This window comes from Parastagonospora nodorum (genome assembly GCF_000146915.1).
Source record: "Parastagonospora nodorum SN15 chromosome Unknown scaffold_24, whole genome shotgun sequence".
Classification (NCBI taxonomy): domain Eukaryota; kingdom Fungi; phylum Ascomycota; class Dothideomycetes; order Pleosporales; family Phaeosphaeriaceae; genus Parastagonospora; species Parastagonospora nodorum.
This window is the reverse complement of record NW_001884572.1, coordinates 72,910-98,535: the sequence shown is the minus strand read 5'-3', so window position 1 is coordinate 98,535 and position 25,626 is coordinate 72,910. Positions and strand designations below refer to the sequence as shown.

At 52.4% G+C, this 25,626-nt stretch overlaps 15 protein-coding genes across 15 annotated transcripts; 9 read left to right on the top strand and 6 right to left on the bottom strand.

Moving 5' to 3' along the window:
- Positions 1-413: 413 nt before the first annotated feature.
- Positions 414-2,225, bottom strand: SNOG_12833 (hypothetical protein; the record flags this gene model as incomplete). Its single annotated transcript, XM_001802999.1, has 2 exons — positions 414-709; positions 998-2,225. The coding sequence occupies 2 exons, from the start codon at positions 2,223-2,225 to the stop codon at positions 414-416; spliced, it is 1,524 nt and encodes a 507-aa protein (XP_001803051.1).
- Positions 2,226-2,549: 324 nt separating this feature from the next.
- On the bottom strand, positions 2,550-4,746 carry SNOG_12832 (hypothetical protein; the record flags this gene model as incomplete). The annotated part of the gene is made up of 2 exons (XM_001802998.1): positions 2,550-4,272; positions 4,328-4,746. The coding sequence occupies 2 exons, from the start codon at positions 4,744-4,746 to the stop codon at positions 2,550-2,552; spliced, it is 2,142 nt and encodes a 713-aa protein (XP_001803050.1).
- Positions 4,747-5,159: 413 nt separating this feature from the next.
- SNOG_12831 (hypothetical protein) lies at positions 5,160-6,524 on the bottom strand (the record flags this gene model as incomplete). Its single annotated transcript, XM_001802997.1, has 4 exons — positions 5,160-5,341; positions 5,413-5,859; positions 5,910-6,445; positions 6,502-6,524. The coding sequence occupies 4 exons, from the start codon at positions 6,522-6,524 to the stop codon at positions 5,160-5,162; spliced, it is 1,188 nt and encodes a 395-aa protein (XP_001803049.1).
- A 332-nt stretch (positions 6,525-6,856) lies between these two features.
- On the top strand, positions 6,857-8,104 carry SNOG_12830 (hypothetical protein). The gene is made up of 5 exons (XM_001802996.1): positions 6,857-6,968; positions 7,080-7,140; positions 7,416-7,554; positions 7,608-7,820; positions 7,871-8,104. The coding sequence occupies exons 3-5, from the start codon at positions 7,461-7,463 to the stop codon at positions 7,903-7,905; spliced, it is 342 nt and encodes a 113-aa protein (XP_001803048.1). The 5' UTR covers positions 6,857-6,968; positions 7,080-7,140; positions 7,416-7,460; the 3' UTR covers positions 7,906-8,104.
- A 495-nt stretch (positions 8,105-8,599) lies between these two features.
- SNOG_12829 (hypothetical protein) lies at positions 8,600-9,414 on the top strand (the record flags this gene model as incomplete). The annotated part of the gene is made up of 2 exons (XM_001802995.1): positions 8,600-8,615; positions 8,708-9,414. The coding sequence occupies 2 exons, from the start codon at positions 8,600-8,602 to the stop codon at positions 9,412-9,414; spliced, it is 723 nt and encodes a 240-aa protein (XP_001803047.1).
- A 2,305-nt stretch (positions 9,415-11,719) lies between these two features.
- Positions 11,720-12,451, top strand: SNOG_12828 (hypothetical protein; the record flags this gene model as incomplete). The annotated part of the gene is made up of 1 exon (XM_001802994.1): positions 11,720-12,451. One exon carries the CDS (start codon positions 11,720-11,722, stop codon positions 12,449-12,451), a length of 732 nt encoding a protein of 243 aa, XP_001803046.1.
- Positions 12,452-13,792: 1,341 nt separating this feature from the next.
- SNOG_12827 (hypothetical protein) lies at positions 13,793-14,147 on the top strand (the record flags this gene model as incomplete). Its single annotated transcript, XM_001802993.1, has 2 exons — positions 13,793-13,958; positions 14,110-14,147. 2 exons carry the CDS (start codon positions 13,793-13,795, stop codon positions 14,145-14,147), a joined length of 204 nt encoding a protein of 67 aa, XP_001803045.1.
- A 282-nt stretch (positions 14,148-14,429) lies between these two features.
- Positions 14,430-16,194, bottom strand: SNOG_12826 (hypothetical protein; the record flags this gene model as incomplete). The annotated part of the gene is made up of 4 exons (XM_001802992.1): positions 14,430-14,767; positions 14,826-15,278; positions 15,332-15,906; positions 15,956-16,194. The coding sequence occupies 4 exons, from the start codon at positions 16,192-16,194 to the stop codon at positions 14,430-14,432; spliced, it is 1,605 nt and encodes a 534-aa protein (XP_001803044.1).
- A 976-nt stretch (positions 16,195-17,170) lies between these two features.
- Positions 17,171-18,678, top strand: SNOG_12825 (hypothetical protein; the record flags this gene model as incomplete). Its single annotated transcript, XM_001802991.1, has 4 exons — positions 17,171-17,350; positions 17,384-17,524; positions 17,634-17,855; positions 17,902-18,678. The coding sequence occupies 4 exons, from the start codon at positions 17,171-17,173 to the stop codon at positions 18,676-18,678; spliced, it is 1,320 nt and encodes a 439-aa protein (XP_001803043.1).
- A 1,022-nt stretch (positions 18,679-19,700) lies between these two features.
- SNOG_12824 (hypothetical protein) lies at positions 19,701-21,260 on the top strand. Its single transcript, XM_001802990.1, has 3 exons — positions 19,701-20,024; positions 20,284-21,077; positions 21,131-21,260. Exons 1-3 carry the CDS (start codon positions 19,709-19,711, stop codon positions 21,158-21,160), a joined length of 1,140 nt encoding a protein of 379 aa, XP_001803042.1. The 5' UTR covers positions 19,701-19,708; the 3' UTR covers positions 21,161-21,260.
- Positions 21,261-21,390: 130 nt separating this feature from the next.
- Positions 21,391-21,635, top strand: SNOG_12823 (hypothetical protein; the record flags this gene model as incomplete). Its single annotated transcript, XM_001802989.1, has 2 exons — positions 21,391-21,438; positions 21,534-21,635. 2 exons carry the CDS (start codon positions 21,391-21,393, stop codon positions 21,633-21,635), a joined length of 150 nt encoding a protein of 49 aa, XP_001803041.1.
- Positions 21,636-21,914: 279 nt separating this feature from the next.
- SNOG_12822 (hypothetical protein) lies at positions 21,915-22,286 on the top strand (the record flags this gene model as incomplete). The annotated part of the gene is made up of 2 exons (XM_001802988.1): positions 21,915-21,964; positions 22,127-22,286. 2 exons carry the CDS (start codon positions 21,915-21,917, stop codon positions 22,284-22,286), a joined length of 210 nt encoding a protein of 69 aa, XP_001803040.1.
- A 72-nt stretch (positions 22,287-22,358) lies between these two features.
- On the top strand, positions 22,359-23,255 carry SNOG_12821 (hypothetical protein). The gene is made up of 3 exons (XM_001802987.1): positions 22,359-22,476; positions 22,529-22,691; positions 22,798-23,255. Exons 1-3 carry the CDS (start codon positions 22,445-22,447, stop codon positions 23,221-23,223), a joined length of 621 nt encoding a protein of 206 aa, XP_001803039.1. The 5' UTR covers positions 22,359-22,444; the 3' UTR covers positions 23,224-23,255.
- A 372-nt stretch (positions 23,256-23,627) lies between these two features.
- SNOG_12820 (hypothetical protein) lies at positions 23,628-24,361 on the bottom strand (the record flags this gene model as incomplete). The annotated part of the gene is made up of 3 exons (XM_001802986.1): positions 23,628-23,762; positions 23,800-24,140; positions 24,304-24,361. The coding sequence occupies 3 exons, from the start codon at positions 24,359-24,361 to the stop codon at positions 23,628-23,630; spliced, it is 534 nt and encodes a 177-aa protein (XP_001803038.1).
- Positions 24,362-24,829: 468 nt separating this feature from the next.
- On the bottom strand, positions 24,830-25,221 carry SNOG_12819 (hypothetical protein; the record flags this gene model as incomplete). The annotated part of the gene is made up of 2 exons (XM_001802985.1): positions 24,830-24,990; positions 25,014-25,221. 2 exons carry the CDS (start codon positions 25,219-25,221, stop codon positions 24,830-24,832), a joined length of 369 nt encoding a protein of 122 aa, XP_001803037.1.
- Positions 25,222-25,626: the final 405 nt, after the last annotated feature.

Sequence of the window (25,626 nt, the reverse complement as noted above, 5' to 3'; positions counted from 1 at the left end):
GGTGGAGCGCTGTAAAAAGTGGGATGCGTTTTATCAGGTCTTCCCAGATAGTTGCAAAGTCTCGGTAATACTAGGGACTCTGACGATCGATGTATTTCGAAATTTCTCGAGCTGAATGGTAAATGGTTGGTAGATCGCAGATCAGTTCGTAGCACGGGGGTGGTTGCATGCATGTGTACGTGTTTACCTACCGTGACATCAGTCATTCAAATCAACCGCTGGTTTCGAATTAAAGTCAAATTTCTATCACCCACAAGCTCACATACTACTTACTGAACTACGAGACAGTTTGAGGCACCAACATGTCAGATAATCGCATGCTCAAACAGTGCTGACAGTATCATAGTAGGCTGAGACAACAATAAAACGAGAGACTAGGATATTACGCAGCAAATCCAGTATCGGACTCTACTTTACTCTACTCTCTTCTTCCCCCTCTTCCCTCTCCCTCCACCCCACTCCTCATCCGCCTTCTTCTTCCTCTTCCCCTTTCCTTTCGCCACAGCCCTCCCTTTACCCTTCCTATCACTCTCTTCATCCTCATCCTCATCCATATCATCACCCTCCTCGTCCTCGTCCTCACTTGTCTCCTTGTATGCCGGCACTGGCGTCCCCGATCTCGACCTCGAAATCCCCCTTGTCCTCGTCTTCCGCAACACGTCTTCCTGTTCTTTCTGGTCTTTACCTTCAAGCTCGGCGAGGACGGGGTCTTTGCGTTTGCGGGCGGGGCGTTTGACGGGTGCGGGAGAGGGGGAAGGAGGAGCTTTCGGCTTGGTGGCCTTTTTAGGGGGAGGGGCTTGTTTGGGCGCCCTTTTGGGTGGAGGGGTTGGACTTTCTGGTGGGGATGGGGGGGATGGCGTCTTGGATGGGGTTTGTTTGGGTGTCTTTTTGGGTGGGGGAGTTCGCCTTTCCAGCGGAGCAACTGGCTCTTTTGCTAAGTTAATTGGCTTCTCCACCCTTTCCCTTGATGCACTCGGCTCTTTCCCTTGCTTCTCACCAACCTCCTTAACTAGCTTCGATTTCTTTGTTGGTGGAACATCTGGCTCTCGATGCGGAGCAAGTGACCGTCCGCTTGTAACTTTCTTCGTTTCCTCGACGCGATCCTCAGATGCAGCACTTCTCTTTTTCTCTCCCGCGGCCTCTCCCAGCTTTGGTGACGAGCCCGGTTCAATCTCGGCCTTGCGTTTCGGTAGTGGCGAGGAGTATAGTTTTCCTTTGGGCAGATCTTGCACCTGACCAGGGTGCGATGCCTGCCCTACACCAATACCAGGAATATTCGATGTAAGTGAGTTTTCCGTCTTGATTTGGGTACTTGTCGTTTTCTCGACGGTTGTAGAGCCTGGCTGTGTGACGGCGGATTGCGTCTCGCTGACTTCTATCGATTGCAGGACAGCCTGTAGCGGGTGAGGATGGGTAAGTGCACCGCCGTGCGTTTGAAGTGTTGAGAGAATATCGTCAAGATTAGGGGTCATCAGCGTTTCACTGTGTGGAGGAGTTGGATCCACAACATCCACCGGCTCAACGTATGTCGCTGGCGGCGTGCGTCCGTAGAAATTGCCATCCTCGTCGTCCGTGTTATCTGGCCGCTCCCCGGGATGATCTACGTCCGAATTAAATAAACTGTTAAGCTCGTCCAACTCTTGCATCTCATTGACTACAATATCTTGAGGGCCTTTCTCGGGACCTCTCTCAAGCTCTTCAGCCGCGAAGTTTCTTTCTTGCTTCACGAGGCCGATCCCGTTCTTCATTTCATCATCCTCCACAAATATATCCTCCGGTCTGAAGTGTGCCAGCCTAGCTTGTAACCCCGCCCTCGTTGCTCGGAGAACGTTCGAGTCCGCGGCCTCCATCTCTCGCAAATACTCTTTCATCCTCTCCTGCCACACATGCCTTGCAACCCTCCTAACCCTCTTCCCATACACTGTCCCCAACCTCTTCTCCAACTCCGTCACCGTCTTCGGAGCTGAAGTATTACTCGCCTCCAGCCGCTCTACAATATCTGCTGCTTCCACAGCCCGATCAACAGCCATTTGCAATTCCTCTTTATCTTTTTCTGCAATGTCGTCGATGGTCAAGTCGGCTTCCGATAATGCTGGGTCATCGATGGATTCTTCACCCCGTTCGAGAGCGTAGGGGTAGTCATAGTCCATATCGTGGCCAGGCGCTTCGTCAAAATCCATGACTGCTTCGCCCGCGTACGGCCCTCTGAAGACATCCATGTCCATATCGGTGTCTCCGAAACCATCCGATCCCCAGGGCTCGTCTACAAAATCTATCTCTCTCATTCAACGCTCCTCGCTTCCCCCTCCTCTTTTTTCCCACCTTCTCCTCCTTCATCTCATCCTTCTTCCTTTCCACATCCTCATCCCCTCCGAACCCAACACCTTCTAACAAACTCCCCTCCTCCACCATCCTCCTCTTCATCTCCCACCAACACCCCATTTCTCACACTCCACCCCGGCGCAAGCGCACATTCATCCGCCCAAGCCCTCATTGCCCACCCCTTCTCCCCATCCAGCAACCCCGCAAGCTTAATACTCCCAGTCCTATCAAACGCCTTCGGCATGCGCACATTCAGCGTCTCCAGCCCCGTGAGCCGTGACGCATATTCGGCCCAGAATCTCTGCCACGCAATGGCTTCGCGAGCGAAAGCGGAGTTTCTTCTCGCAATAGACAGGGTTTCTTCGTGTTCTGGATATTGGGAAAGGTGGCCCTGTAGGTGGTAGATAAGCGGTATTGGGCGCAAGGTCAGGCAGACTCGGGTCGGCCATCTTTATGGGTTTGCTGTTTGCCATTTTTTGCTTGGCGTAGGAGGAGGTGAGGGATGAAGTGGGCCATGTTGAGTGGATGGGGAAGGGGCAGGTTTTGTGCCATGGGCAGATGGGACGGGGGCAGGTTACTGTTGAGAGGGAGGGGGTGGTGCTGGTAGATATGGGGCTGCGAAGGTCGTATATTATCGACAAGGTAGAGATGAGGGGCGCAATGGGCTTGAGGTTGAATTCGAAGGATGTTCTGAGGTATCTTTCCATGGTGGATGGAGGGGAGGTGGGGGTGACCCAGTACAGGCTTGGTTTGTCTGGGTGCCGGCGGCCGAGAAGGATGTGGATTGGTATATTGGTGTCGTTAAGGAGGCTGAATTGTGTTAAGATTGTGTCGAGGAGTTGTTCGGGTTTCAGCTTTGGGTCGAGGTTCCATCGTTGAAGTAAGGCTTCGTGAGAACCTTTGGGGGTTGGACCGGGGAAGCTGTCCCAATCAAATATCGGTCGCCATTTGAACGTGCTGTTAAGCCACTGGTAGACTTTAGACATCGAAGTTGCGTCTGAAGGTGCACCAGCCTGCACCAACGCAAACGGATGCACAGGATCCATGCTCTTCTCTTGCCACTCGGGCTTCAATGTGAAGAGTTCAATATCCTTATGCGCTCTGCCGAACTGATGAAGTCCGCTTAGCATCGCAGGTAATGTGCTGTCATCCGTGAATTCGACATAGTGGAACAAGTCTTTGTGATGGCTGGCTTTTTCTAACCCACACCTCGAGCCCCCAGGTTGTAATGCCCAGTCGAGAGAGACTGACACCGAACCGCTTTCCTGAGCATAGAAGTCATGCTCAAAGGCGTGCTTTGCATGTTCCAAATAGTCTTGTTCCAGTCCTTGGCCAAATTGAGACTGATCTAGGATCCATGTCTTTCCAGCTCCAAGTATCTCGGTGTGCACTTTCTCGTATGCTTCGAAGCGAGCCTTTTGTGCTGCAAGTATAGCAGCCTCCTTGATGGCGTACTTTCTAAGCTCGTTCGTTGCAACAGGGTTCTTTGGATATTCTTGCACCCATGCCCCAAAATCGATCCCAATGCAATTGATAGACGATTTACTATCTCTCAAAACATTGGCGAGGCGGTCGAGGTGCGGGAATGGAAGTCGAAGCTCGAGTGTCGTTACGCTTTTTGGAACATGCGTCGCAATCATATATGGCAACTTGCAGACGTAGTCGTGAGCGTTCACTGGCTTGCCTTCTGACTGTCTCCCTCGTATCGACAAGGTCCGAAGGCTAGTGCAGCGTTGTAAGAGTACCTGAATAAGGTCCAGGGCGAATTTATTGATCGAATTGCGACAGTCCGGGACACCCAGCCACGTGATTATGGATAGGGGCGGACTGAGACTGTCCCAGTCTGCTACTGGCTTGATAAGATAGGCCCAAGGATGTTGCACTCCTGCTTTGCTCGTGGGTGCGTCGCTTAGGTCTAAGCCTTTGAGTTCATTGAGTTCGGTAAGAATCCTATCCTCGCAAATTAGCATAGGATTCTGAACAGTCGGGGTCAGATTAGATGTACCAATCCAGATCATGTATATCCATCCAATGCGCGACGGCAATTTTTTTCACCCATCTGCGATCCATCTCCACATTCTTCTTAAACGCCTCCCACCTCTCTCTTGGAGTCGGATATCCATGAGCTAATCCATTAACCTCAAAGCCTCCATGGTGCTCCCACATGCGCTGTCTCTTGTATTCCCGCGCATAGGTATCATCTGGTGCTACACCATGCCAGTCCCAGTATGTAAATGGCTCGTAGTAAGTAGCCTCGTGCGCTGCATTCGCAGCAACGTGCCCCCCAAGTGCAATGCGGAGTGCAGTGCTGGCTTCGCGACCAGCGAGAAGACAGATTGATTTCGTGATAGTGTTCGGGAGGCGCCAGCGTTCTGGGTTTCTGGCTTCGTACGGCGGATAATTCAAATCCTTTACTTTCACCATTGTCGGAAGGATCTGGACGCTATCCGAGCGCACGCGAGAAATGTAGGGTATTATATGATGTCCAGGGAAATTGTTGCGAGTAGTAGCTGTGCGTATACAGTTGTGGGAAATTAAAAGGCGCCTTGGAACATTGGATGCGCCTTAGGTGAAGGGGTTCGCCTTTGTTTGATTGTCAGCATGATCGTGTACGACGCGAAGCATGACGTTTGCAGAAACAAAGAATTGCGCTGCGGACGGGATGAGGAAGTCGTTTCTTTCAACAGTTGCACTGGGCAAGGGTTGTGGAGCACCACCTTCCTGCGGATGGCGGCGATATTATCAGCATTTTCCTCAATCGTCCGGAATGATGGTGTCCTCTACTTCACAACAACTAGATCATCATTGTATCCACCGGAGAATCATCACTGTCGTTATCAGCGGCACAGTATCGAGAGACACGTAAGAATACATGTATGGTAAGACTTTATTAGTAAGTAGGCTATAATTGAACAATACCTCGAAAATATGGCGGATCGTCTCCCGGTGCATCCCATAGCCTTCTCTTCCGTCGGTGCCAGCTGCGACTTGTTCTTGGAGAGGTCGACGCGCGCCGAGTCTGTGGGTTTGCCTCAGGCGGTGTGTCAGGGACTGCTGGAACGGCTGGGGCCGAGGAATCTCCGCCCTTGCGACTAAGCTTCAGCGACAGGAGGATGAAGACTCCGGCGATCAGAATGGCCAAGAGCAACATGATCTTCCTCTTGATGCTCCGCTTCTGGTATCCTGAAGCCACCTTGAGCTCCTTGTCCGCCTCTTTCACGTCCCTGTTGACCCGCTCGACGTTGTAGTCAATGCGATCGAGCATAGTGCCCTGGTCAATGACCATGTTCTGCAGCTCCTGGAAGATGCCTGCAAGCTCGATGATTCCTTGTGCGATCTGTTCGATCTCGTGCTCGCGCTGGGCAATGAGAGATTCGTTGGGGTCGTGTCGCTGGCGCTGCTGCTTGGCTTGTAGGAGCGTGGCCTGCGAGAAAGAGCGGTCCGCGTCTGATTCCTGCATGGCCGGGTCGTTGTAGGGATTCTGGACGGGTGTTGCGGAGCGGAAGGGCGAGGCGAAGCCACCGAGATCGCGGATTTCTGGCTACATGTCAGCGGCGCAATTGATGAGAACAGCAAGTGGCACTCACTCTTCAGATATGCCGACTGCTTCTTGCGGAACATTGCGCTCACTTCGCTGACGCGCGAAGCTAGGGATATCTTCAAGTTCTTGGCCATGGTCTCCTCGCCGCCCTGGTTGATGTTGCCCTGCTGCTTTGCCTCGCGCACCATTGTGTCTATGCGCTTGATGGCCGACTGGCATCTGACAAAGTTCTTTGTGATGTCCTGCGTGAGCAGCTCAATCTCGCGCTCCTCGCGCTTCTTGACGTCTTCGTCGTCGAAGCCGGGAAGCACGTGCTTCTGGTGCAGCTGATCGAGCTTGCGTGTCTGCTTCGCAATCTGGGCGAGCTGTTCGGTGATTTCGTCCTGCACGTCGAGCCATCGCGGAGGCAGCAGGTCCATCTCAATGACGGCATCGCCGTCGTCGTCGTAGGCACCGGCGGACATGAGCCCTTGGCGCTCCTCGGGCATGCGCCTGTCGTCGCCGAAGCCATTGGAGCCCGGTCCGCCATACCGCGTCTTCTTCTGGGGGTGGTGCGCATACGACTGGCGGTAGGATATGAAGCTACAGAGCTACGTCAGCGAGGTCTGGCCAGGGTGTCGCATGCAGCTTGAGCGTACAGGTTGGTCCGGTCCCGCCACATGCTGGGGCTGGGTTGGCGAGCCGCGGGGGCGCTATATCATGGTAGGATGGCGCTGGAGGGCGGTCGTAGGGCACGCGTGCGGGCTGGGACTCTGACTCTGCAGCTGGTAGCAAGCGGACTTTTGGTGTGAATGAGCCGCAAGTCGGTGATGCCAGGTGCGGCCTGGGCGGATCGCGGATCGCGCCTTGCTGTGTTGGGTCTAATGAGCCCCTTCCCAACAGCAGGGCCCGCTGGGCTCTGCGCTAAGCACCGGTCTGACACCAGTGCCCTGCTGCCCTGCCCAGTTGCTCCACCAAGCCTCCAGCCGCAAACACCTGCACGCTCCCTTTACTCTCCACACCCACTTCACCTACAAAGCGCTGCTCAGTCGCTTTCCCCAACAAGTCTCCTGCCACGCTTCCCACTCGCACCCGTCAACTCTCACACCCCCACACATCAGACATGGTGCGTCCGACCCCGCGCTGTCCGCTGTCCTCCTGTTCCCATACCCCGCCCTGCAAAACATCATGATAGCCTCACCACGCATTGCCGCGCACAACTGACACGACGCCGCAGGCTGATTCTCTCACCGAGGAGCAAGTCTCCGAGTTCAAGGAAGCCTTTTCTCTGTTTGTAAGTAGTCCCCCCTCCGTGCCTGCCGTCTTGCTGCCTAGCGCACTTGGGATGCCTCTTTCGTCAATACACATGACTGACCGCTTCGCAACAGGACAAGGATGGCGATGGTTAGTGCCCATTCCCAATATCCCAACATCATGTTCGCAAGCGAAAACGACACGTCCTCCTCTTTTCAGAAGCAGCGTCGCACCTGCCGTTCAAGATGAAGGCTGGCGGCCAGGGTGCCCCACGCAGCCGCGTCACCACAACATGTCTACAGGAGTCAGTGACTGACAGCGACGCGATACAGGTCAGATCACCACCAAGGAGCTCGGCACCGTCATGCGCTCGCTCGGCCAGAACCCCAGCGAGTCTGAGCTCCAGGACATGATCAACGAGGTCGATGCCGACAACAACGGCACCATTGACTTCCCAGGTGCGCAGACCGCTCACAGCAGCGCCGGCAAGCAAAGCGGCTAACCGCAGCAGAATTCCTCACAATGATGGCCCGCAAGATGAAGGACACCGACTCGGAGGAGGAGATCCGTGAAGCCTTCAAGGTCTTCGACCGCGACAACAACGGCTTCATCTCTGCTGCCGAGCTCCGCCACGTCATGACCTCCATCGGCGAGAAGTTGACCGACGATGAGGTCGACGAGATGATCCGGGAGGCTGACCAGGACGGTGACGGCCGCATTGATTGTGAGAAGCCCCACGAGGCATTCGCAGAATTACAGCTAACATGGACACAGACAACGAGTTCGTCCAGCTTATGATGCAGAAGTAAAGGATTGGTGCTTTTGGTGTTTGGATAAGATACACATGATGACGGCGACACGGCTCCGAAACGGCTGCGATGAGTGATGAAGTGGGATTAACTTCTTGGACTGCCTGGAGGCACACTTTGGCCATACTGGTTACCTTCTCTTGCTAAGCTCTTCGGAGTGTGGCTATATATCCTCAATCCATCCCTCTGTGCCTACTATGACGATTTATGCGCCGTGTCTGCCGCCCGTTGCATGATCAGATCGGCAATGACTGCCAGTTGCGCTTCGCTTCCAGGGCCACGCTTTTGTTGCGCATCCCAAAATTAGATTTACCTAGCCACTGGTGGGCATGTTCTCAAGAGCCTGTGGCTGTGCTTGCAAGCTCCCCTTGCAGAGACGGCGTATCCGTTCGGTACATTGCCCTGATTGCTGACCGAGATGTTGCGTTATCAATTCGTTGTTATGAACAAGACATGCTTTACGTGACGTCCGTCGTGAGGAAGCAGGAGCGACTCCATTCGTGATTCAAGCCACTCGGCTCGGGAAATCCTCGGCGCTAAAGCGCGTCGAGCTCAAGCATCACCGCGTCGGGCAGTTTCACCTCAACACGACAATTCTCCCAGACTTGCGCCTACGACCCAACCAGCTTAACGCCGACTGGTATCCTCTCTCATCGCCCACCAGTAGTCTGCGACATCTCTACCACAGTCCATGATGGCGCCTCAACAACGTACGTTGCTCTGCCACTTGATTGTTCACTCCCCTGCGTGTCGCATCTGCGTCCACACTGGTATTGAACATCACAGCTAACAATCCCCGCAGCAGCACGTGCGCACTCGCAGAAGGACCTCCCTCCGTCGGTTGAGGGCGCATACTACCGCAAATGCATCGACATTCGTCGCCGCATCAACGACATCGAAGAGTCCAACGACTCGACCCGCCAACGCATCCTGCGCTTGAACCGGGGCGTGCAGAAGATGCGTCTGGAGCGCGCCTTCCTTCTTGAACAGCTTAACAAGCACATGGAGTACAACATCGACGACAGCGACCGTAGTAGCTCGCCGCCGCCCACACCCACCGACAAGCCGCTGCGAAGTAAGAGAAGCCACAACCGCAAGGGCACGCCGCCCGCTGGAGCAGTCGGCGGGCATCAGAGTGTCCTACAGGGCAACCTCATGAGCAGTGCGCAAAGCACACCAGATCCAGGACGCGTGTCGGGCAACTACTTCAGCACCATTGGCGCACCAGGCACATCTCCCCATGCCATCAATGGCGCGCCCGTTCTACCTCCGCTGAACTCGCTTCCACCCCTCCAGCCCTCGTTGAGCCGCGCACCGGAACCCACGAGACAATACTTCGATCCCGCCTATGACGAGCAGCGGCCTACCCCTGCGGCTGACACCGACACCGAGGTTGCAGGGCGGCAACGAGCGTACTCGGGAGCTCAGCCGCCCCCTCCATCGAGTGCGCCGCAGAATGGAGACACGGAGATGACGGACGCAGCCTTCACGCCGGTCAACAATCGATGAAAGCAGAATAGGGTCGAACAGGCTTGGTTGAGCTCGTAGCTCGTAGCTCTCAGCTTGGCGCAGATGAGATGACAGAAATGTGCTCTAGTAGCAAGGCGTTCAGGGTTGGAATGGATCTCAAGTCCATACGGCATCAGCAGGCTTCATCGCGAAGGAGCGAGGACGAATTTTCTTCTGGGTCTTCACCATGCGCGCACGGAATAGGAATATGTATCAACAGAAATCAAAATGCAAGTAATACAGCACATAGTATTTCTCTTTTGATTTCAAGTCTCACGTGATGCAACCAGACCATCTCGCAGTCCTAATCATCAAACTCGTCACTTTGCTACCTGCCCGAAGCTATCATGCATTCGACGTGCAAATAAGCATTCCGATCAACGCCACTTGTTCATCGGGTCGTTGCTCGAGCTGCGCCGCCTACAATCCTAATGCAAGCGTGTGGACTCGTCTCAATCAGCCATCCAATAGACTTGATGTTGTGCACTTGATGATCATCATTCTCTCGCAAGGCTGCATGCATAAGCGAGGCCGCCACGCAGTAAGCTTCCATCGGATAGCGCCACATGTGCTGTATCAGTAATTGAGGGTTTGTTGTTGTGATTGATGTTGCAGTATAAGACGTGCGTTGTCGTGGATGTGGAAGGATTTTCGGATGATCTACTTTGAGTCCCTCTTGCATAAAAAAAAAGCTGGGGACGTGTCGTCGATCATGCATGGGCTAATGAACGTCGCAATATTCTCAATATTCGAATGTCACGTCATTATCAACTACATATCCAGCAACATACATTTCTTACGTCTCAAATACTTTCTACCCCTCACTTCGCCCATAGGTCTTCAATTGGGAAGCTGTGGAAGTGGCTGTACTGCTCGGCGACCTGTGGATGCGGAGTACTTCCCGCGCTCTTTGTGCCCCTGGAACCTTGCAGTGAACGGCGAACAAATCTAACTTCCCGTCACCACGCCACCTTCCATGCCGGACATTCGACAAATTCCCGGAGCAATTGCCCTATAGACGAGACAGATCGCCGGTGTTCATTGCAAAGGCCCGCGTGGCACGATTCGGCATTTCGACCTGCATCGGACTTTCCCAACTCGCCTCAGCATGCAGACGCAATCACAGAACTAGAGATCAAGGTTCTAGACCCGTTGACAGCTATTGGCCACCCTATGGATACAAGGTCGTTGCTTGGCCCTGTCACGACACGTCTAGCGGCTGTGCCCGCAGCTATTCTCGACCCCCTTCACATGCCCTTCCTCCGCAAAACTCGCAATGACATATACCCATCATACACTCGCCATCAGGAAGCCGTCCCTCGACTTTCATACGTCGACGCCTTTGAGCGCCTGGCCGCCACGCTGCATGTGATCGACGCCCCGCACTTCGCTTGACCATGCCGAAGAGATCCACAGGCTGTTTTGAGTGCAGAAAGGTACGCGAGCTCGGCAAGCCACCAATATACATCTGACCGAAGCACTAATGCTGTCGCGTGCAGAGAAAGGTGCGATGTGATGAGACGAAACCGGAATGCAACATCTGTTTAAGGCGTGGGACGAAATGCCCGGGCTACAGGCCGACCCAGTCATTCATCCTTCACAGATTCGACGAGCAGACTGATAAACCGGAACTCATCAAAGAGGACGAAAGTCGATACAAGTATGCGAATCATAGTCCGGCTACTCAGACTACATCGCCCGGAAGCTCACAGGCGGTATCTCGTCGTCCGTCTGCGGAGGAAAAGCCCGTCGATACGACGCTACCAAAACGTGTCAGCTCCATAGCTGCGGATCGCATTCAACATGTGGGCACCTTCATTGCACTATATCTCCCCACCGCAGATGGTCCTGCACTACCTCCCCCTTCAGCATTGATGCTGGCACTGCCCACTTTGCCTGCAAATAGTGAAGTCTTGCTTGCTGCAGTGGACGCCTTGTCTGCCGCACAGCTCGCCGTAAAGAACAGGAATTATCCTCTGATCAATCGGTCGCGTTCACTATACGGCACAGCATTAAGTCAGATGCTCAAAGCAATCCAAGATCCAGCCACGGCTGTGAAGGATGAAACGTTACTATCGACATATCTACTGACCCTATATGAGGTTTTTGTTGGCGTCACGCAAGGGCACGGTTTCTTTTATCATGTTCAGGGTCTCTTACATCTCTTAAAACAGCGCGGCCCATCTTCTTTCCAGAGCAGACTGAGTCTTCAGATATATCATGCCATACGGTATAACTCAGTAAGTCCATTCGTCCCAACCCAGTGAACAATGTCTAACAATCCCAGCTGAGCATCGGCTACCACATGCGCAAAGCATCCATGCTAGATAGTCCCGAATGGCTAGCCGTCACAGTAAAAGCCGCCAGATTCGACCCCTATGTCGCTCTTCTAGACGTATGCATAGGCATTCCGCGGCTCCTCGAGCGCACCGACGACCTCGCCAAAGCCGGAAACCCTCCCGACCAAATCACCTCACTAATCGCCGACTCGGAAGCCCTCGTCGCCCACGCCTTCACATGGCTCTCCAACTTCGAGAAAAACGGCCCGCGTTACGACATGGTCCCGCTCTCCACCTTCCCGACCTTCTTCGACATCTGCGCAGACCGCGTATTTGACCCCGTCTTCGACTTTCATTATTTCGGTGCGGGCATTTGCTACCTCATCTACTGGATGAGCATGCTCATCCTGCAATCCAACACATTCAAACTCCTACGCCAACACCGCCATCTCGAGCTCAAGCAGCTGATGATGTGGGACCGCCAGCTCGGCGGCTACGCCGACAGCATCTGTCGGAGCGTGCCGTATAATTGCCGGGCAGTGACGGGCTACGCAGCGAAGTTTGGGAGCTTGACGCCGCTTGTGGTTGCGCGCAAGTACTTTGAAATGAAGGGTGCGGCAAAGGAGAAGGAGGCTAAGTGGTGCGAGGAGGTGTATGTGGCGGCGAGGGTGCCGGGGTTGTATTCGACGCCGGTGCCGTTGGAGCCATTGAAGGGGGTCAAGGAGACAGTGGATGGGGGGACTAAGAAGTATATTTGAAGGCAAGGAAAAATGGCGATTGAAACGAGACGTCGAAGTTACGTCGTCACGCAGAATTTCGAGCATATGATGCTTCCTCGCTTCAACCCTCAAGCGGGCAATCGTGCGTAGTAAATGCTGTTTCATAGCCTATAGCACACTTGGCAATAACCGAATTCCACCGATAATCAGTCCCCAAGATCGATATACCAGCAAAAAGAGACTTGAACCCTAGCTCCATATTCCACACTGAGGCTTGCTTGACATCATGCAGATTATCATTTCACTTTACCCTGCTTCTATACTCCTCTAATACACCCTGATGAGTTCGCCTCCATTGTGCCTTGCAGATATCTAATGATCGACGCAATCTTGAAGGAAATGAAATTGCGTAGCTTCGAGCAGGTTTCGTTCCAGTGGGTGGCCTGGTTCGGTTATCCATGACTCCGGATACGAAATTCTTGGCCTCCAATTGACTCTTGACGTGCGCTTGAATATCCTTGACGCTGAGGTAGTTCATTCGCATCATAAGGAGATAGAGGGCTGCGAGAGCGCGGTTCGAGATAAGTTGTGATATCTTAGTATAAGGGACGCACTGACTACCCTTTAGAGCAGCCTCCTGACTCTTGTAAAACTGCATTGCGTGCAGTGTGTAGCTGAGGGTTAAAATTGGCGATGAATTTAGTTAACGCTTCCGGGGAATTGGGCTTTGAAGACGCAGCGAATCGGTCCGCAGCTGAGGTTTGGAATAGACTCAAAGATCTCTGTGCCAACCTCACCTCTGTACTTACCACAAAGCCTTACATTTTTGACATTTGTTATCTAAAAAACAACATGGGCTTTTCATGCAACCATTAAGGCGCGGTCTGGCGCCAGAGTTCTGCCAGCGAACAGCTGTTAACCGTCAAGAATGCAACTGAGAAGATACAAATTACACGAAAATGCACCTCCATCTCTGAGCAACAACATAAAAATGACGGTAAGTCAGTGCAAGTTCCTTTCCTGTGACACTAGCTAGATAAATCATGATTTTGGGCTTAAGTTCGTCTAAATTTTAAACAATTTTCAAGGCTCTATATGCTTGCATGTAGGACGTATTGAAAATAGGCAGCACAGGTGCAAATCAACGTTTTTGTTCCAATATGTGTGTCTACGTTTCATTTTTTGGCACCAATGACTTTGCGCATTTCATCATTCAGTACTATCTACCACCTAGAGTCATACGTAAGTATCCCCAGTGGCTCTTTGTGAATCTTTGCTACGATGCGTCATCGTATTCTCAGCATAGATATAAAACGTTGGAGTCCGTTACTATTGCGTTTGACATCGTTTCACCAACACGCCTGTACTCGCATATTCATCATGTCTGTTAAATACTGGATTATGTCCTTTTTCAAGCCGCGGAAAAAAAACAGTTTTTCGACCAAAGGCACAAGGTACATATCGAACGACCCTCAACTTTATGATTTGTACCTCATAACATCATATGCCGAAGATTCCGAAGATTCCGAGCATGAGGACGAGGATGGTGTGCCGCTGTCGACTAGGCTAGTAAAGAATGAAATGAGTTACCGTAGCGAGCGTGCAGTGGACAGCATTGAAGAATCGAAAGGAGTTATTGGTGCTGACACAAAAGAGACGTAATCTGGATGCTTGACGACTCCTGGATGTATGTATAGAGGCATACTGGTTCGAAGTTTGCGCCAACATTGTGTAGTTGGAAAGTTTCTTCGGGATAGGCGGAATCACCTTGGTAACCGATAGTCATATAGAATACTCATAGGACTTCGAACTTCAATGACAAATCTCTTCAGTTGATGTAAGGCTTGGACATACCGAATGTTCATTACTCTATATCTAATGTACGTGCCGACATGCCAACAGGCATGCCAACTGCCAGATATCAAGCACGATGCATGGCAAGTAACTCGATGCCCTCGCCCTCTATATCACTATCGTCATTTTCCACCTCCATCGCGACATTAGCCTCACCCCAGCGTCATTCTCCTTTGTACCCTTCAACAAGCACAACAGGACCCTTGTATTGTTTCCTTCCGCGAATAGCATAATCTGCCGCTGCCACAACAGCCGTACCGACAAACATGACCACAGCCCAATTGAACGACGAAACCTCGACCGGCGTGCCTTCAGGCCAAAAGCACCAGAAAAATGCCCAGAAAGAGTAAGTCATGCCGGCCACGTTTACTGGTACGCCCAAGCGACCGAGCGACCATTGGCAGTTCGGCAGGAGTTCGGGGTGTCTGATTCTCCGGTAGAGGACGGCTCCGATGGAAATAACGTAGGTGATCATGAGGGAGACGACGTTGAGAGAGATAACTACAAGACTGTCAGCCCTGATTTATCTCGATTTTTAGGTGGATGTGATAGAACTTACTAGCATTGAAGGCGACATCAGAACCAATGTTGATAAGCGAGAGCGCAATGGTGATCATGCAGGTCACGGTGACAGAGTTCGCAGGAGTCTCTAGTCTCTTGTTGACAGTGCTGATCCAGCTGCTGAAAGGAAGGCCCTTGTCACGAGCAAAAGCCCATGTTTGACGCGAGGTCGACAAGTTGTAGGTCAGCGTTCCAGCGAAAATGAGCACGGTTGGAATGGCGTTTAGTGCGACAACACCACCCGTTCCAACTGCCTGGGAGAACACCCAGATGTGCGCATAGCCGCTGGCATCGTTGAGTGCTGCTTCGACATCGGTGACCATGAACATGTAGCTGACGAGGAAGATTATGCCCAAAGATCCGTTCATCAGGTATGCGCCAATCATGGCCTTGGGAACAGTTTTACCAGCGTCCTTGATCTCTTCGGACATGTGAGCTGCAGAGTCGGAGCCTATTGCCAGTATTAGCGATTGCTGTTCAAAAGATTTTGTCGAAACTACATACAGATGCAGGCGTAGATGGCTGATAGCTGTCCGACCATCAGAGTAAGACCCATGGAACTCCAGCCGCCGCTGTTGGTAAACTGCGTGAAGGTTACTTCCGCGGAGTTTCTCGGTGACAACACCCAGAAGACAATTATGATTGTCAAAAAGCCCAAAACGTGGATGACCAGCATGACATTCTGGAACATGGGCATACCCCTTGTACCCCAGATGTTCAAGGCCCAGACAAGAACAGTCACAGCGATGACCATTAGCGTGCCTTGCCACTTCGTGGGACTGTAATCCGGGTACATGACGACAGCAGAAGACTGGATCAGGGTACCAACAAGGAACGGTCCCGAAGCAGTACCTGCTTGCCAAGACAGGGTCGACATCCATCCAACGAAGAAGCTCAAGGGCTTTTGAAGACTTGGAGGAGAAAATTCTGATACCCAGTGGTATTGGCCACCAGCCGTGGGCGCCATGGAAGCCATTTCAGCCAGCGACAACATGACGGTACTGAAGCCGAACCAGGTCCACACAAAACTCCAGATCAGACCAGCTGGTCCGCCATCGAGAAGGCCTTGGTAGGTTGAGCTATGCGGTGTGAGTTTGAGATGACTTTGTGTTCATAAGAAGAACTCACGTCAAGAGCACCTCCCACGTTCCTTGGAGAATGACAGTGAAGGCGAGTGCTGAGAGTGGTCGGTAATTCCTTTTCAGCTCTTGCACTTTTCCCATTCGCTGCATGTCTGCGCGATCCTGCCTCGTGTGCCCTCTGAGAGAATCGTGGTAATCCTCGCCTGCGATCTCATTGTCGATGTTCAATCTTGAGTCCTTGCCATAATCTATAGTGGCCAAATCCGAGCTGTTGTACGCAGCCATAGCTCAAGAACGTGCAGAAACACTGCGCGACGTGAGATCTGCAGGAAGAGCGATCAATTGACGTGACAAGTCCTGCAGAGAACATTCGAACATGTCTCAGGGTAAAATGATGGATGACAACCTTGCTGCACGCTAAGATGGTGTCTCCGCCTGCCTCCCGGGGCCGTGGCTTTCTCGCGGCCAAGGTTCCTTATCCGTAGGCTGCGTCCGAAAGTTTCGTCGAACGAGATCGTGCGGAGAGGCTTGCGACGGGCATGTGGACACTGCTCTCCAATTGGGCATGGCGGCCCGCTCCCACACCCTGGGATGTATTACGGCTGGGTCCTTGGCTCTGAACGTGGCTTTCTTTTGACACATTAAAGAGCTCACTGCGCGTTCTGCGTTATGGGCAATCGTGACCGCAAGTGGAACGGACAGAGACCAGGATTAGATCGTCAGATCGATCTGCTGCTGACACAACTGCCGTGTCGGACGTACTGAGGCCGCTTTTAGGCCTTGGCTTCTGACTTCAGCGCCGAGGAACATCCAAAAGTAGGGAATCGAAATTTCCAAAGACTTGGCCATTCGTGTACAGACGCGATGGGATCAGACGCCAAACCGGGTATGTCGGCAAATAGCACGCCGCGGAGGATGCTAGACCCGCCATGATTGGACATCTGGTTTGTCCAACGTCAACGCTCTCATCGCGACTTGACCTCGCTTACGATCAAGTTGCTTCAAAGACTCCGTTAGTTTACGACATGGTGCCCAACAAGCACTAGGTTCCATGGCTGTGGTAATCTAAAAAGGACTGGCTCCGGATGGTGATTCGGTAGCCCCTTGAGTTGCGAAGGCTGTGTATGAGTGCATGTATAGTGAGCAAAGCAGGACCAAGACTAAGAAGTGTCGTGATTTTCGGTTGTCCGCAGGCATCTCATTCCCTCATGGATTCCATTAAGGCTCCCCTGTGGTACATCAGTCTTGTCAATCCTTTCTCATGGCGACGGCAGTCATTCCTCCACCCTTCACAATTACAGCCAATGACAAGCGCGGCTTGATTGTCGTCACAGTAGCATTGGTTTTAGCCTTTGTTTGGCTCTGCTCTTTGATCAGGATATGGCTTCGAATCCAAGGACGGGACTGGAAAGTTGACGACTGGTTGCTGGCAACTGCCACGGTAAGTGTGTGTGCAGATGCTACGTGCGCGCAGTTGCACCACCGCCACAGTCCGCTGACGCCGCACAAGCTGGTACACACAGCCCAGTCAGGCATAATTCTTCATTTAGTCGATCTAGGCTTGGGATTATCAAGAGATGCGATATCTGCGGAGCAAGCGGAGCAATTTGGAAAGGTGAGTGCACAGCATTCGTAGCGTGGACCCTGCTGGAGTTCGTCAGCCCTCCCATGCTTGCGGATGGAAGAGACGATCCTTCCGAGCACCATTGACTAACAACTTCTAGGAAGCCATTGCTTCACAAATCTTCTATATCTGCACTCTGTTGCTCTCAAAATGCTCCGTCCTATTCCTGTACGTTCGCTTGTCGCCGGGCGGGGCTCACAAGGTCATGACATTTGCGACTCTCGGAGCCTCTTTCGTATGGGCTATATTAGCCATCATATTGATAGTGGTCCCATGCAACCCAACGCAATACTATACGCACCCTGAAAAGTGTACCAACAGAGTAAGTCCATCTCGATAGGTGTTTCCGCATGTGTTAATTGCCGCAGTGGTCGAAATGGCAAGCAATCGGCTCACTCGACATCATAACAGAAGCCTTCATCTTCGGCATTGCGTGTCAGATGGTCTGGTCACTACAAATGAAGTTGAAGTCTAAGATCTTCGTGGTCGTCGCATTTTCCGCTCGATTACCCGTCATAGCCATTGCTGGTACAAGGCTCTACTATCTCCACCGTCACTTCCTCGGCAAGACCGTCACATTCGAATACTTAGTGGCGACGCAGTGGCAAATGGGTTATGCGATAATGTCCTCAACAATCACTGGCATGGGTCCGTTTATACGACCCTTCAACAAGGAGTACCAGTCGAGCTATGCCAAAAGCAAGTTTGGATATGGGCATAGCTCATCTCGAGGGCCAGATACGCTCCGCAGTACAAGAGCGTCGGCGGTACCTCAGCGGGCTTCATGGCAGTCTGAGGGCTATCTCATGGAATCCATACCATCGAGCCGTGGCAGTCGAGTCACAACATCAGATGGCCCTGAAATGAATACAATCGAAGAATCTTCAGCCACGGATGCGCCTGCCACTTCAACGACGCCTGTCCCAGCTACCTCTCATGTACCCAATATCTTGAAAGCAGACGCCAATTTTAGACCGATTGATGATGTGACAAGAACAGATTGGGAAGTCTGGGTGGGTGATCGAACAATGAGTTTTGGAGGGGACGAAGACATGAATCCAAAACGCAAAGAAGACAGGGGATTGGTTATCAACAAGAGGACGCAGGTCAAAATTGAAGTTGATCGAGCCAGTTGCGTGATATAAGATACAGACGCATTCGGATGAGACGTTTTCCTGCATGGTACGACACCCTTATCTGCCTGGACTTACAGCATCGACTCTAGTCAAGCGTTGCATGTGTTGAAGTAGCGTAACAAGAATCCAAAACCTAAAAGGTCCATGTTTGTATCCACCTGTTTTCATTGAGCTCCTTCCGGTACTGGCTGCAAGACATTCGCGCCATCATTGCTTATCGTAAAGAAGCAGTGGGTAGACCCTGTAAAGAGTGTACATTATGTGGATCCGAGCGATGCATTTCCTGTCCTCCCTCCATCACACGTCTCTTGCAACTCTTCCACTTCTTCGATGCGCTCCAACGTCGATCACCGTGGGACCGCTCGACTCATTTCAACCGTGCTTGTCGATTGATAGTACTTCATCTCGACCCTGATGACATTGACCGGGAGTGGCCAACACGTGCAGCTCAGGGACGCTTGATATCTTCCGTGAATGCAGGTAAATCCCACAAATCCCATCACGCAGACCGCCCCACCAACCCAATCTGCTTAGGGTCTGGTTTTGTGGACGAATGAGACCAATTATCCGGTGCCTTGAGCAATTTATCCGTTACATGGCGGAATTGTGGGTATGGAGGGGCACCAGCCAACCCCTCCATCGTCACCGCATTGACGCCTGTAAGCAAATAGCCAGCGCCACGGCAACACAGAGCTGTCGTTCGCATGAAGATTCTGCAGCTGTGATAGCTGTTGAACAGCCGCGAATTATCCAGGACGTCGAAGGGGCTAGGCCGACAATTGACGTGAGTCGGTATCTTTACGAAGCTGTCATGTTGAAAGGGTCGAAACGGCAGATGCTGTCGCGACAAAGTCCACTGAACGCGGCGTCACATGGTTAAATAACAGCGGATGCAGTTCCAATCGAGGTAAGAAACCAAGGCACAGCCTAGTCTGCCGGTTGAAGACGCAGGGTCAGATCCATCTAGCCTCCTGGGCGGCGTATATAGACGGTTGACGCCAGGAAATTTTGTGGTCACTTGGTAGAATACTGTACGGACATGGTTGCCGGTCGCTTTTGCCGTACGAGTATTAATACCGTGCGCTCCTTCACGACTGCCGTTGTTCCCAGAAGCTCCTTCTTCCCTCCTGTTCGCACTTGCATATCTAGAACTAAAGCGCCTTCCTTCCGACCTACCTACTCGAACCGTAACTTTTTCGCAACAATGGCCGTCAACACTCCCTACATCACGCTGAACGATGGCAACAAAATGCCCCAGGTCGGCTTCGGCCTGTGGAAGGTTGATAACGCTACGTGCGCGGACACTGTATACAATGCCATCAAGACTGGCTACAGGTTGTTCGACGGTGCCTGTGGTATGTACAGTCTCTTCTTGTATCCGTAGACGTGCATTGGCGCGCAAAATGTCTCGTCATGGTTGGACCAAGACTTGGAGTGTGCTCCAGCGATTCCGTATGCCAGATCCTGGAGCACGAGCTTGATCCTACCCGTCAAATTGTCGAGAGATCGGAATTACCGGTGGCTTCGAAACCCTGCATGACGCTCGATGTTAGCGCGTTCATCTGCATCAGATTGCGCGAGCTCCAACGTGACAACGGCTGACAATTTATCCAGATTATGGCAACGAAGTCGAATGCGGCCAGGGTGTCGCCCGCGCCATCAAGGAGGGTCTCGTGAAGCGTGAAGATCTCTTCATCGTCTCCAAGCTCTGGCAAACCTTCCACGACTACGAGCAAGTCGAGCCCATCACAAAGAAGCAGCTCAAGGATTGGGGCATCGACTACTTCGACCTCTACTTGATCCACTTCCCTGTCGCGCTCAAGTATGTCTCGCCCGAGACACGATACCCACCTGGTTGGTTCTCCGACGAGGCGAACAGCAAGGTCATCCACAGCAAGGCCAGGCTCGAGGACACTTGGAGGGCCTTTGAGGACATCAAGTCCAAGGGACTGACCAAGAGCATTGGTGTGTCCAACTACTCTGGTGCGCTCCTGCTTGACCTCTTCACATACGCAAAGGTCAAGCCTGCAACTCTCCAGATCGAGCACCACCCATACTACGTCCAGCCTTACCTCATCAAGCTTGCGGAGGAGCACGATATCAAGGTCACCGCATACTCATCTTTCGGTCCCCAGTCATTCATTGAGTGCGACATGAAGATCGCCGCAGACACTCCCCTCCTCTTCGACCACCCAGTCATCAAGAAGATCGCCGAGAAGCACAGCAAGACACCCGCACAGATCCTGCTCCGATGGTCGACACAGCGCGGCCTGTCCGTCATCCCCAAGAGCAACTCGCAGAACCGTCTGCAGCAGAACCTGGACGTGACTGGCTTTGACATGTCCGAGTCTGAGATTGCTGAGATTTCAGACCTTGACAAGAACTTGAAGTTCAACGCTCCCACCAACGTAAGAAGTTTCCTTTCGCTCTATGAGGAGAATAGAGAGCTAACGGTCTGCAGTACGGTATCCCTTGCTACGTCTTCGCTTAGACGGTTGGCTTTGCATCGCATTTATGATATATACATGGCGCATGGGATCTTCGACCTGGCATTGGTGCCTAGGAACGCAACTTACATAGCAATGAACAACAACAAGAACAACCTTAAATTTTACTTTGGTACTGTCGTGGTGTCGATTGAAGTTGCGCAACTAACCTTCATCTGAGCACGCGTAAACTTTCAAGCCGCCCGTCCGAACCACAAACCTCACATCGTTGAACATGGAGAAAGAACCCAAGACCAAAGAAGATGAAAATACACGAGCTCAAGTAAACACGTAGTCAAAACTACTCAATAAGGAAACGTGCCCATTGACGCGCCATCACATGCCCCCCTGTCCTGTCCTGCCACATGCCAACCCTAGACACGCCCGCGCCAGCTCATCCGAAAACCCCGCCCCGCTTCGGCCCTGACATCACATGCACGCGGCGATCCCTCGATCCAGACATCTGGACTGGCGAGCTAGGCAAGGAAGCTTGGTCTACTGCAATAAACTTTGTTATGCAAGAAGGGATGGGGAAAGTGGTGATGTGCATGGTGACGAATCACGCGCGGGTTTTGTTAGGGAAATGGCGTGCGAAAAGTGTCTGAATGAGAGAAAGGTCGTGTGATGGAGTTGAGCTGAGGTTTACAGGACATGTCGGATGATGCATCCAAGAAAAAAATAGTTTTGAAGCTTAAGCTTACGAAGCTTTGGATAGATAGCAGGTCGTTATCTTAAAAGACCCATAATGACGCTGTCGTGATGCCCTTCCGCCAGGCGCCGCCGCCGTCTCCACTTAAACCCGCGAGATCGTAAGTAAAAAAGTACACCACGGCTCGAGGAACCTTGCAGATGCTCAATTCGAGATACTGCATATCTCTGGACCTCGGCATTCCTCCAATCCACACATACATCTTCGTTCCCATCGGCATCTGCGTGCATTGCTGCTTTTCCTTTCCGTGCATTACACAAAGTCAGCAGAACGCAAGCGGCGTGACGTTCCATACCCGCAGCGATCCGGCGCGATCGGAATTAACGTTTCCAGTCGGCGAAAAACAGGCGAGCTATCAAGTTGCTCTGACGCGAGCGGAAAACAAGTCCTACTTGAAGAAAGGGACGGACACCCGCCCTTGAGTTTCGTTTCGCTGTGCCTTGCTTTGACGACACACACTTGCTTTCACGACCTTTTAACGACAACGTATTTCTTTTGGACGGTGCAGCGGTTTGATACTGCTATTGAGGACTACGACACTTCGCATCGCACGGGTTTCGGGATTTGAGTGACGGCAAGGATGGTTTTGTCAAAGGAGCAGGCGCAGACGAGGTATGTCGTTCCATTCTCATTCCGTGCCACCTCTTCTGACATCCCACGACAGATTCCTCGCCATCGTCCTCCCCACCCTAACACTCTGCACACACACGCTTCTCGCGTTCTCCTTCGCGCTGCCAGGCAGCGAGCAATACCGCGCATTCTGGTCGCTCGTGTACAACTCGCTCGCCGCGTGTGCAAGCATACTGGGCCTGATCGGTGCAGTCAGGGTAAGCATCCGCCCCACCGCGTCGCCATGTTTCACTCGGACAGCTTTTCGTCCATGAAGCTCGGACACCTCGTTGAACACAAGGCTAACAAGTGACGCCATTACAGTTGATTCCGAGTTTCGTGTCAGCTTACACGTTCGTCCACACGACCGCTTTATCCTTCGTAACGCTCGCCCTCGTAAACATCATTGTTCCGTTCGACGCTGGGTTTCTGAATCCGGTCATTCCGAGTTGGCATGTAGACGAGAGCGCGATATGCAGAGACATTGATGCGGGGTTCGGCTGGGACGAGGAGTGGTTGGTCAAGTGCTCGAAGCACTTTTACACACGTAATGCTAGTCGTTGCGTGGAGCGGGTTGCTCCTGATGTTTGCGCAATGGTGGGCACTATGGACCGTTCGGCGATGGGGCAAGGAACTGAAGTTCCAGAGATTGAGGGCCAAAGCGGATGTCGAGAAGCTGGGCTTGCTGGACGCAAAGAACGATTTTACGAGGGACGAAAAGACACGAGTCTAGGGATGGAATATAAATGAAACTGAGGCATGATCACAGCCATGGACTGCTCTTCTAAGGCATCATTTGAAAATGGTGATGCTCTCTTGCGTGCTAGAGATGGCGAGGCGGTCCGAGAAGGGCACCAACCACGTTCTGCGGGCGGCTCATAGCAGAGCATATTATATGGTCCTTCATGACAGGTTGGGAGCAGCCTTCGAACCGTACTGGAACATTGATGACGGTGATTTTGTGTTGGTATTCCTGAAAACATCAGCACTCGGACATCATGTCTCCATGGTCTTCGTAGGCCAGCTTGACTTACTCGGATTCCAACACGTCTCTCTGACCATCAGCTGCCCATGGACGCCGTCCTGCACATTCTGACCATCCAGCCTCATCCTGTCTTTCCAGAAAAGAAACCTACGGCACTCAATCGGATTGTTTAGGTATCGTGTATAGGTCCGTACTGGTCGAATAGGACAGCTGTCGCAGCGACAATCGCATTTTGTCCAGGCCTGGATCGCACCACAGTGCATGCACATATCTTCCATATGGCTAGTCCACTGATTCCTGCCGCCTGGTCCCGTATGTACGACCTGCGCTAGCCTGCTCACATGCCAAGAGCACAGTCTTTGTGGTAGTTCCACTACATCTGTCTGCTGGACATCTTCCGTGAACGAGGTAGGTATGCAAGCGGGACTGCTGGATGACTTGAACAAGTTGACTGGATACACTGTTTTGCAGAGGATGCAGCGAAGATGACTGGGCTCGGGACTCGGCTTGGAGAGATAGGTTCGAGTGGCAAGGCGAGCGCAGTCTGAGAGCGGTGTCTTATTGAGTTTCGAGTCGAGCGGCAGGATGGAGTTGAAGTTGCGGTGCGTTAGCTTCAGTGCTAGGACGGCGTCTGGTGGAAGGAAGTCGCTGATGTCGTAGATCAATTCAAGGGGTAGATTGACTAGAGATATCGAAGCGGGTACCATCGCCTGTAGTTATGAGAGTGCGGAGTTGATGTCGAGGCTTTTTGTGCTGTTGACATGTGAAGGGGGTTCCTTAGGAAGGTGAAGATGTTTGTTCATATGAATCACGCTGCTGTTTGTGACCATGTTCGTGTCACTTACTTGTAGAAAGCGCGCTGGCTGAGCAGTGGCTGCGAAGATTGGTGATACGCGTCGACATTATTTAAATATAGGTAGGCTGGCCCATTGCGCACGCAGTAGACGATACCAACCTAGTATCAAATGGCCGTCCTGTTTCATGGCCAGAACCATGGTCGTATTGCTCTAAGGATTCACACGGTTGGGCTCGATGGCTGCTTGTGACAAAATCCATGACACAAAAGGGAAGGCACGTGAGGGAGCATTGGTTGGAGAAGACGTTGAGAAGTGGCACTGCGGTTGTGCAAGCGCGTGACGATGAGGGCATGACTAGAATAGAAGGATCGGGTGGACGTTTGTCATACTAGAAGCTCGGATATGAAAGGGGGGTGACGGGAGAATGGGACAGAGCGAGCAGGAATGTACTTACTTGCACATCCCGTGTCTACCGCAGTGCTGAAGAGCAGATGATATGTCACACGGCTAGTCTGTGTAAAGCGGGCAGTCTGTAGGGGCATAAATAGCCGAATGGGAGGAACAATATCGACGCTCATCTTATGGTGATCAGGCTGCGAGAGCAAACACCCTCTATGACAATATAAAAAACCTCGCCCGACTGAGGGTTATCGCTGTTCGCGTCCACGAGCTGGGTTGAGATGTTAATGGACGTGCGCGAAATCGAGGCTGACATCTCAGGGATCCGGCCCAATTCTCCGGAGCGCTAGTCGACATACCTGGAGAGTTACGAGGCATTTGATGCATGTAGCCGTCTGCTGTGTACTCGCAGCAGACGGCTACATGATGCTCGGTCGAGTCCATCAGCATGCAGCTCCGTAACAAAACACCTGTCTCGGCGCAACCGCTGCAAGCGCAAAGATGTTCCGATGCAGCCCAGTAGAGTAGGTGGGTAAAGCCTCTTTTGGAACTATCGCCGTTGGCCATGTTGGTGCTCGTTTTTTGTCGAATGATATCCGCGAAGAGCCCGCCGGGCTGCACATCACCGTCGCATACAGCGCATCTATCTCGGATGATATGCATCAGCCATGCGAGAAGATGCACGCCACAGCTGGACATGGGCCATTCAGCAATGTCCAGGAAACACCTTCATGGGAGGCTTCCGACATCCGATCACTCGGGTGCTCCGCACCACAATCCGAAGCGCGTCGTGTAGTGTTGAGATGAAAGGGAGGGTAGTTCTTTGGATGATGCCGACATGCCCATGCTGCATTGCTTCTTTACCTGCCAAATAACAGACGGGCGGCACGCAGAAAGGGGCTGATTCGGCCTGGGGCTTGGGATGGTGAGCCGCGAGGGGGGGGTGGGGGAGGCCAGCCCATGGGCCCCTGG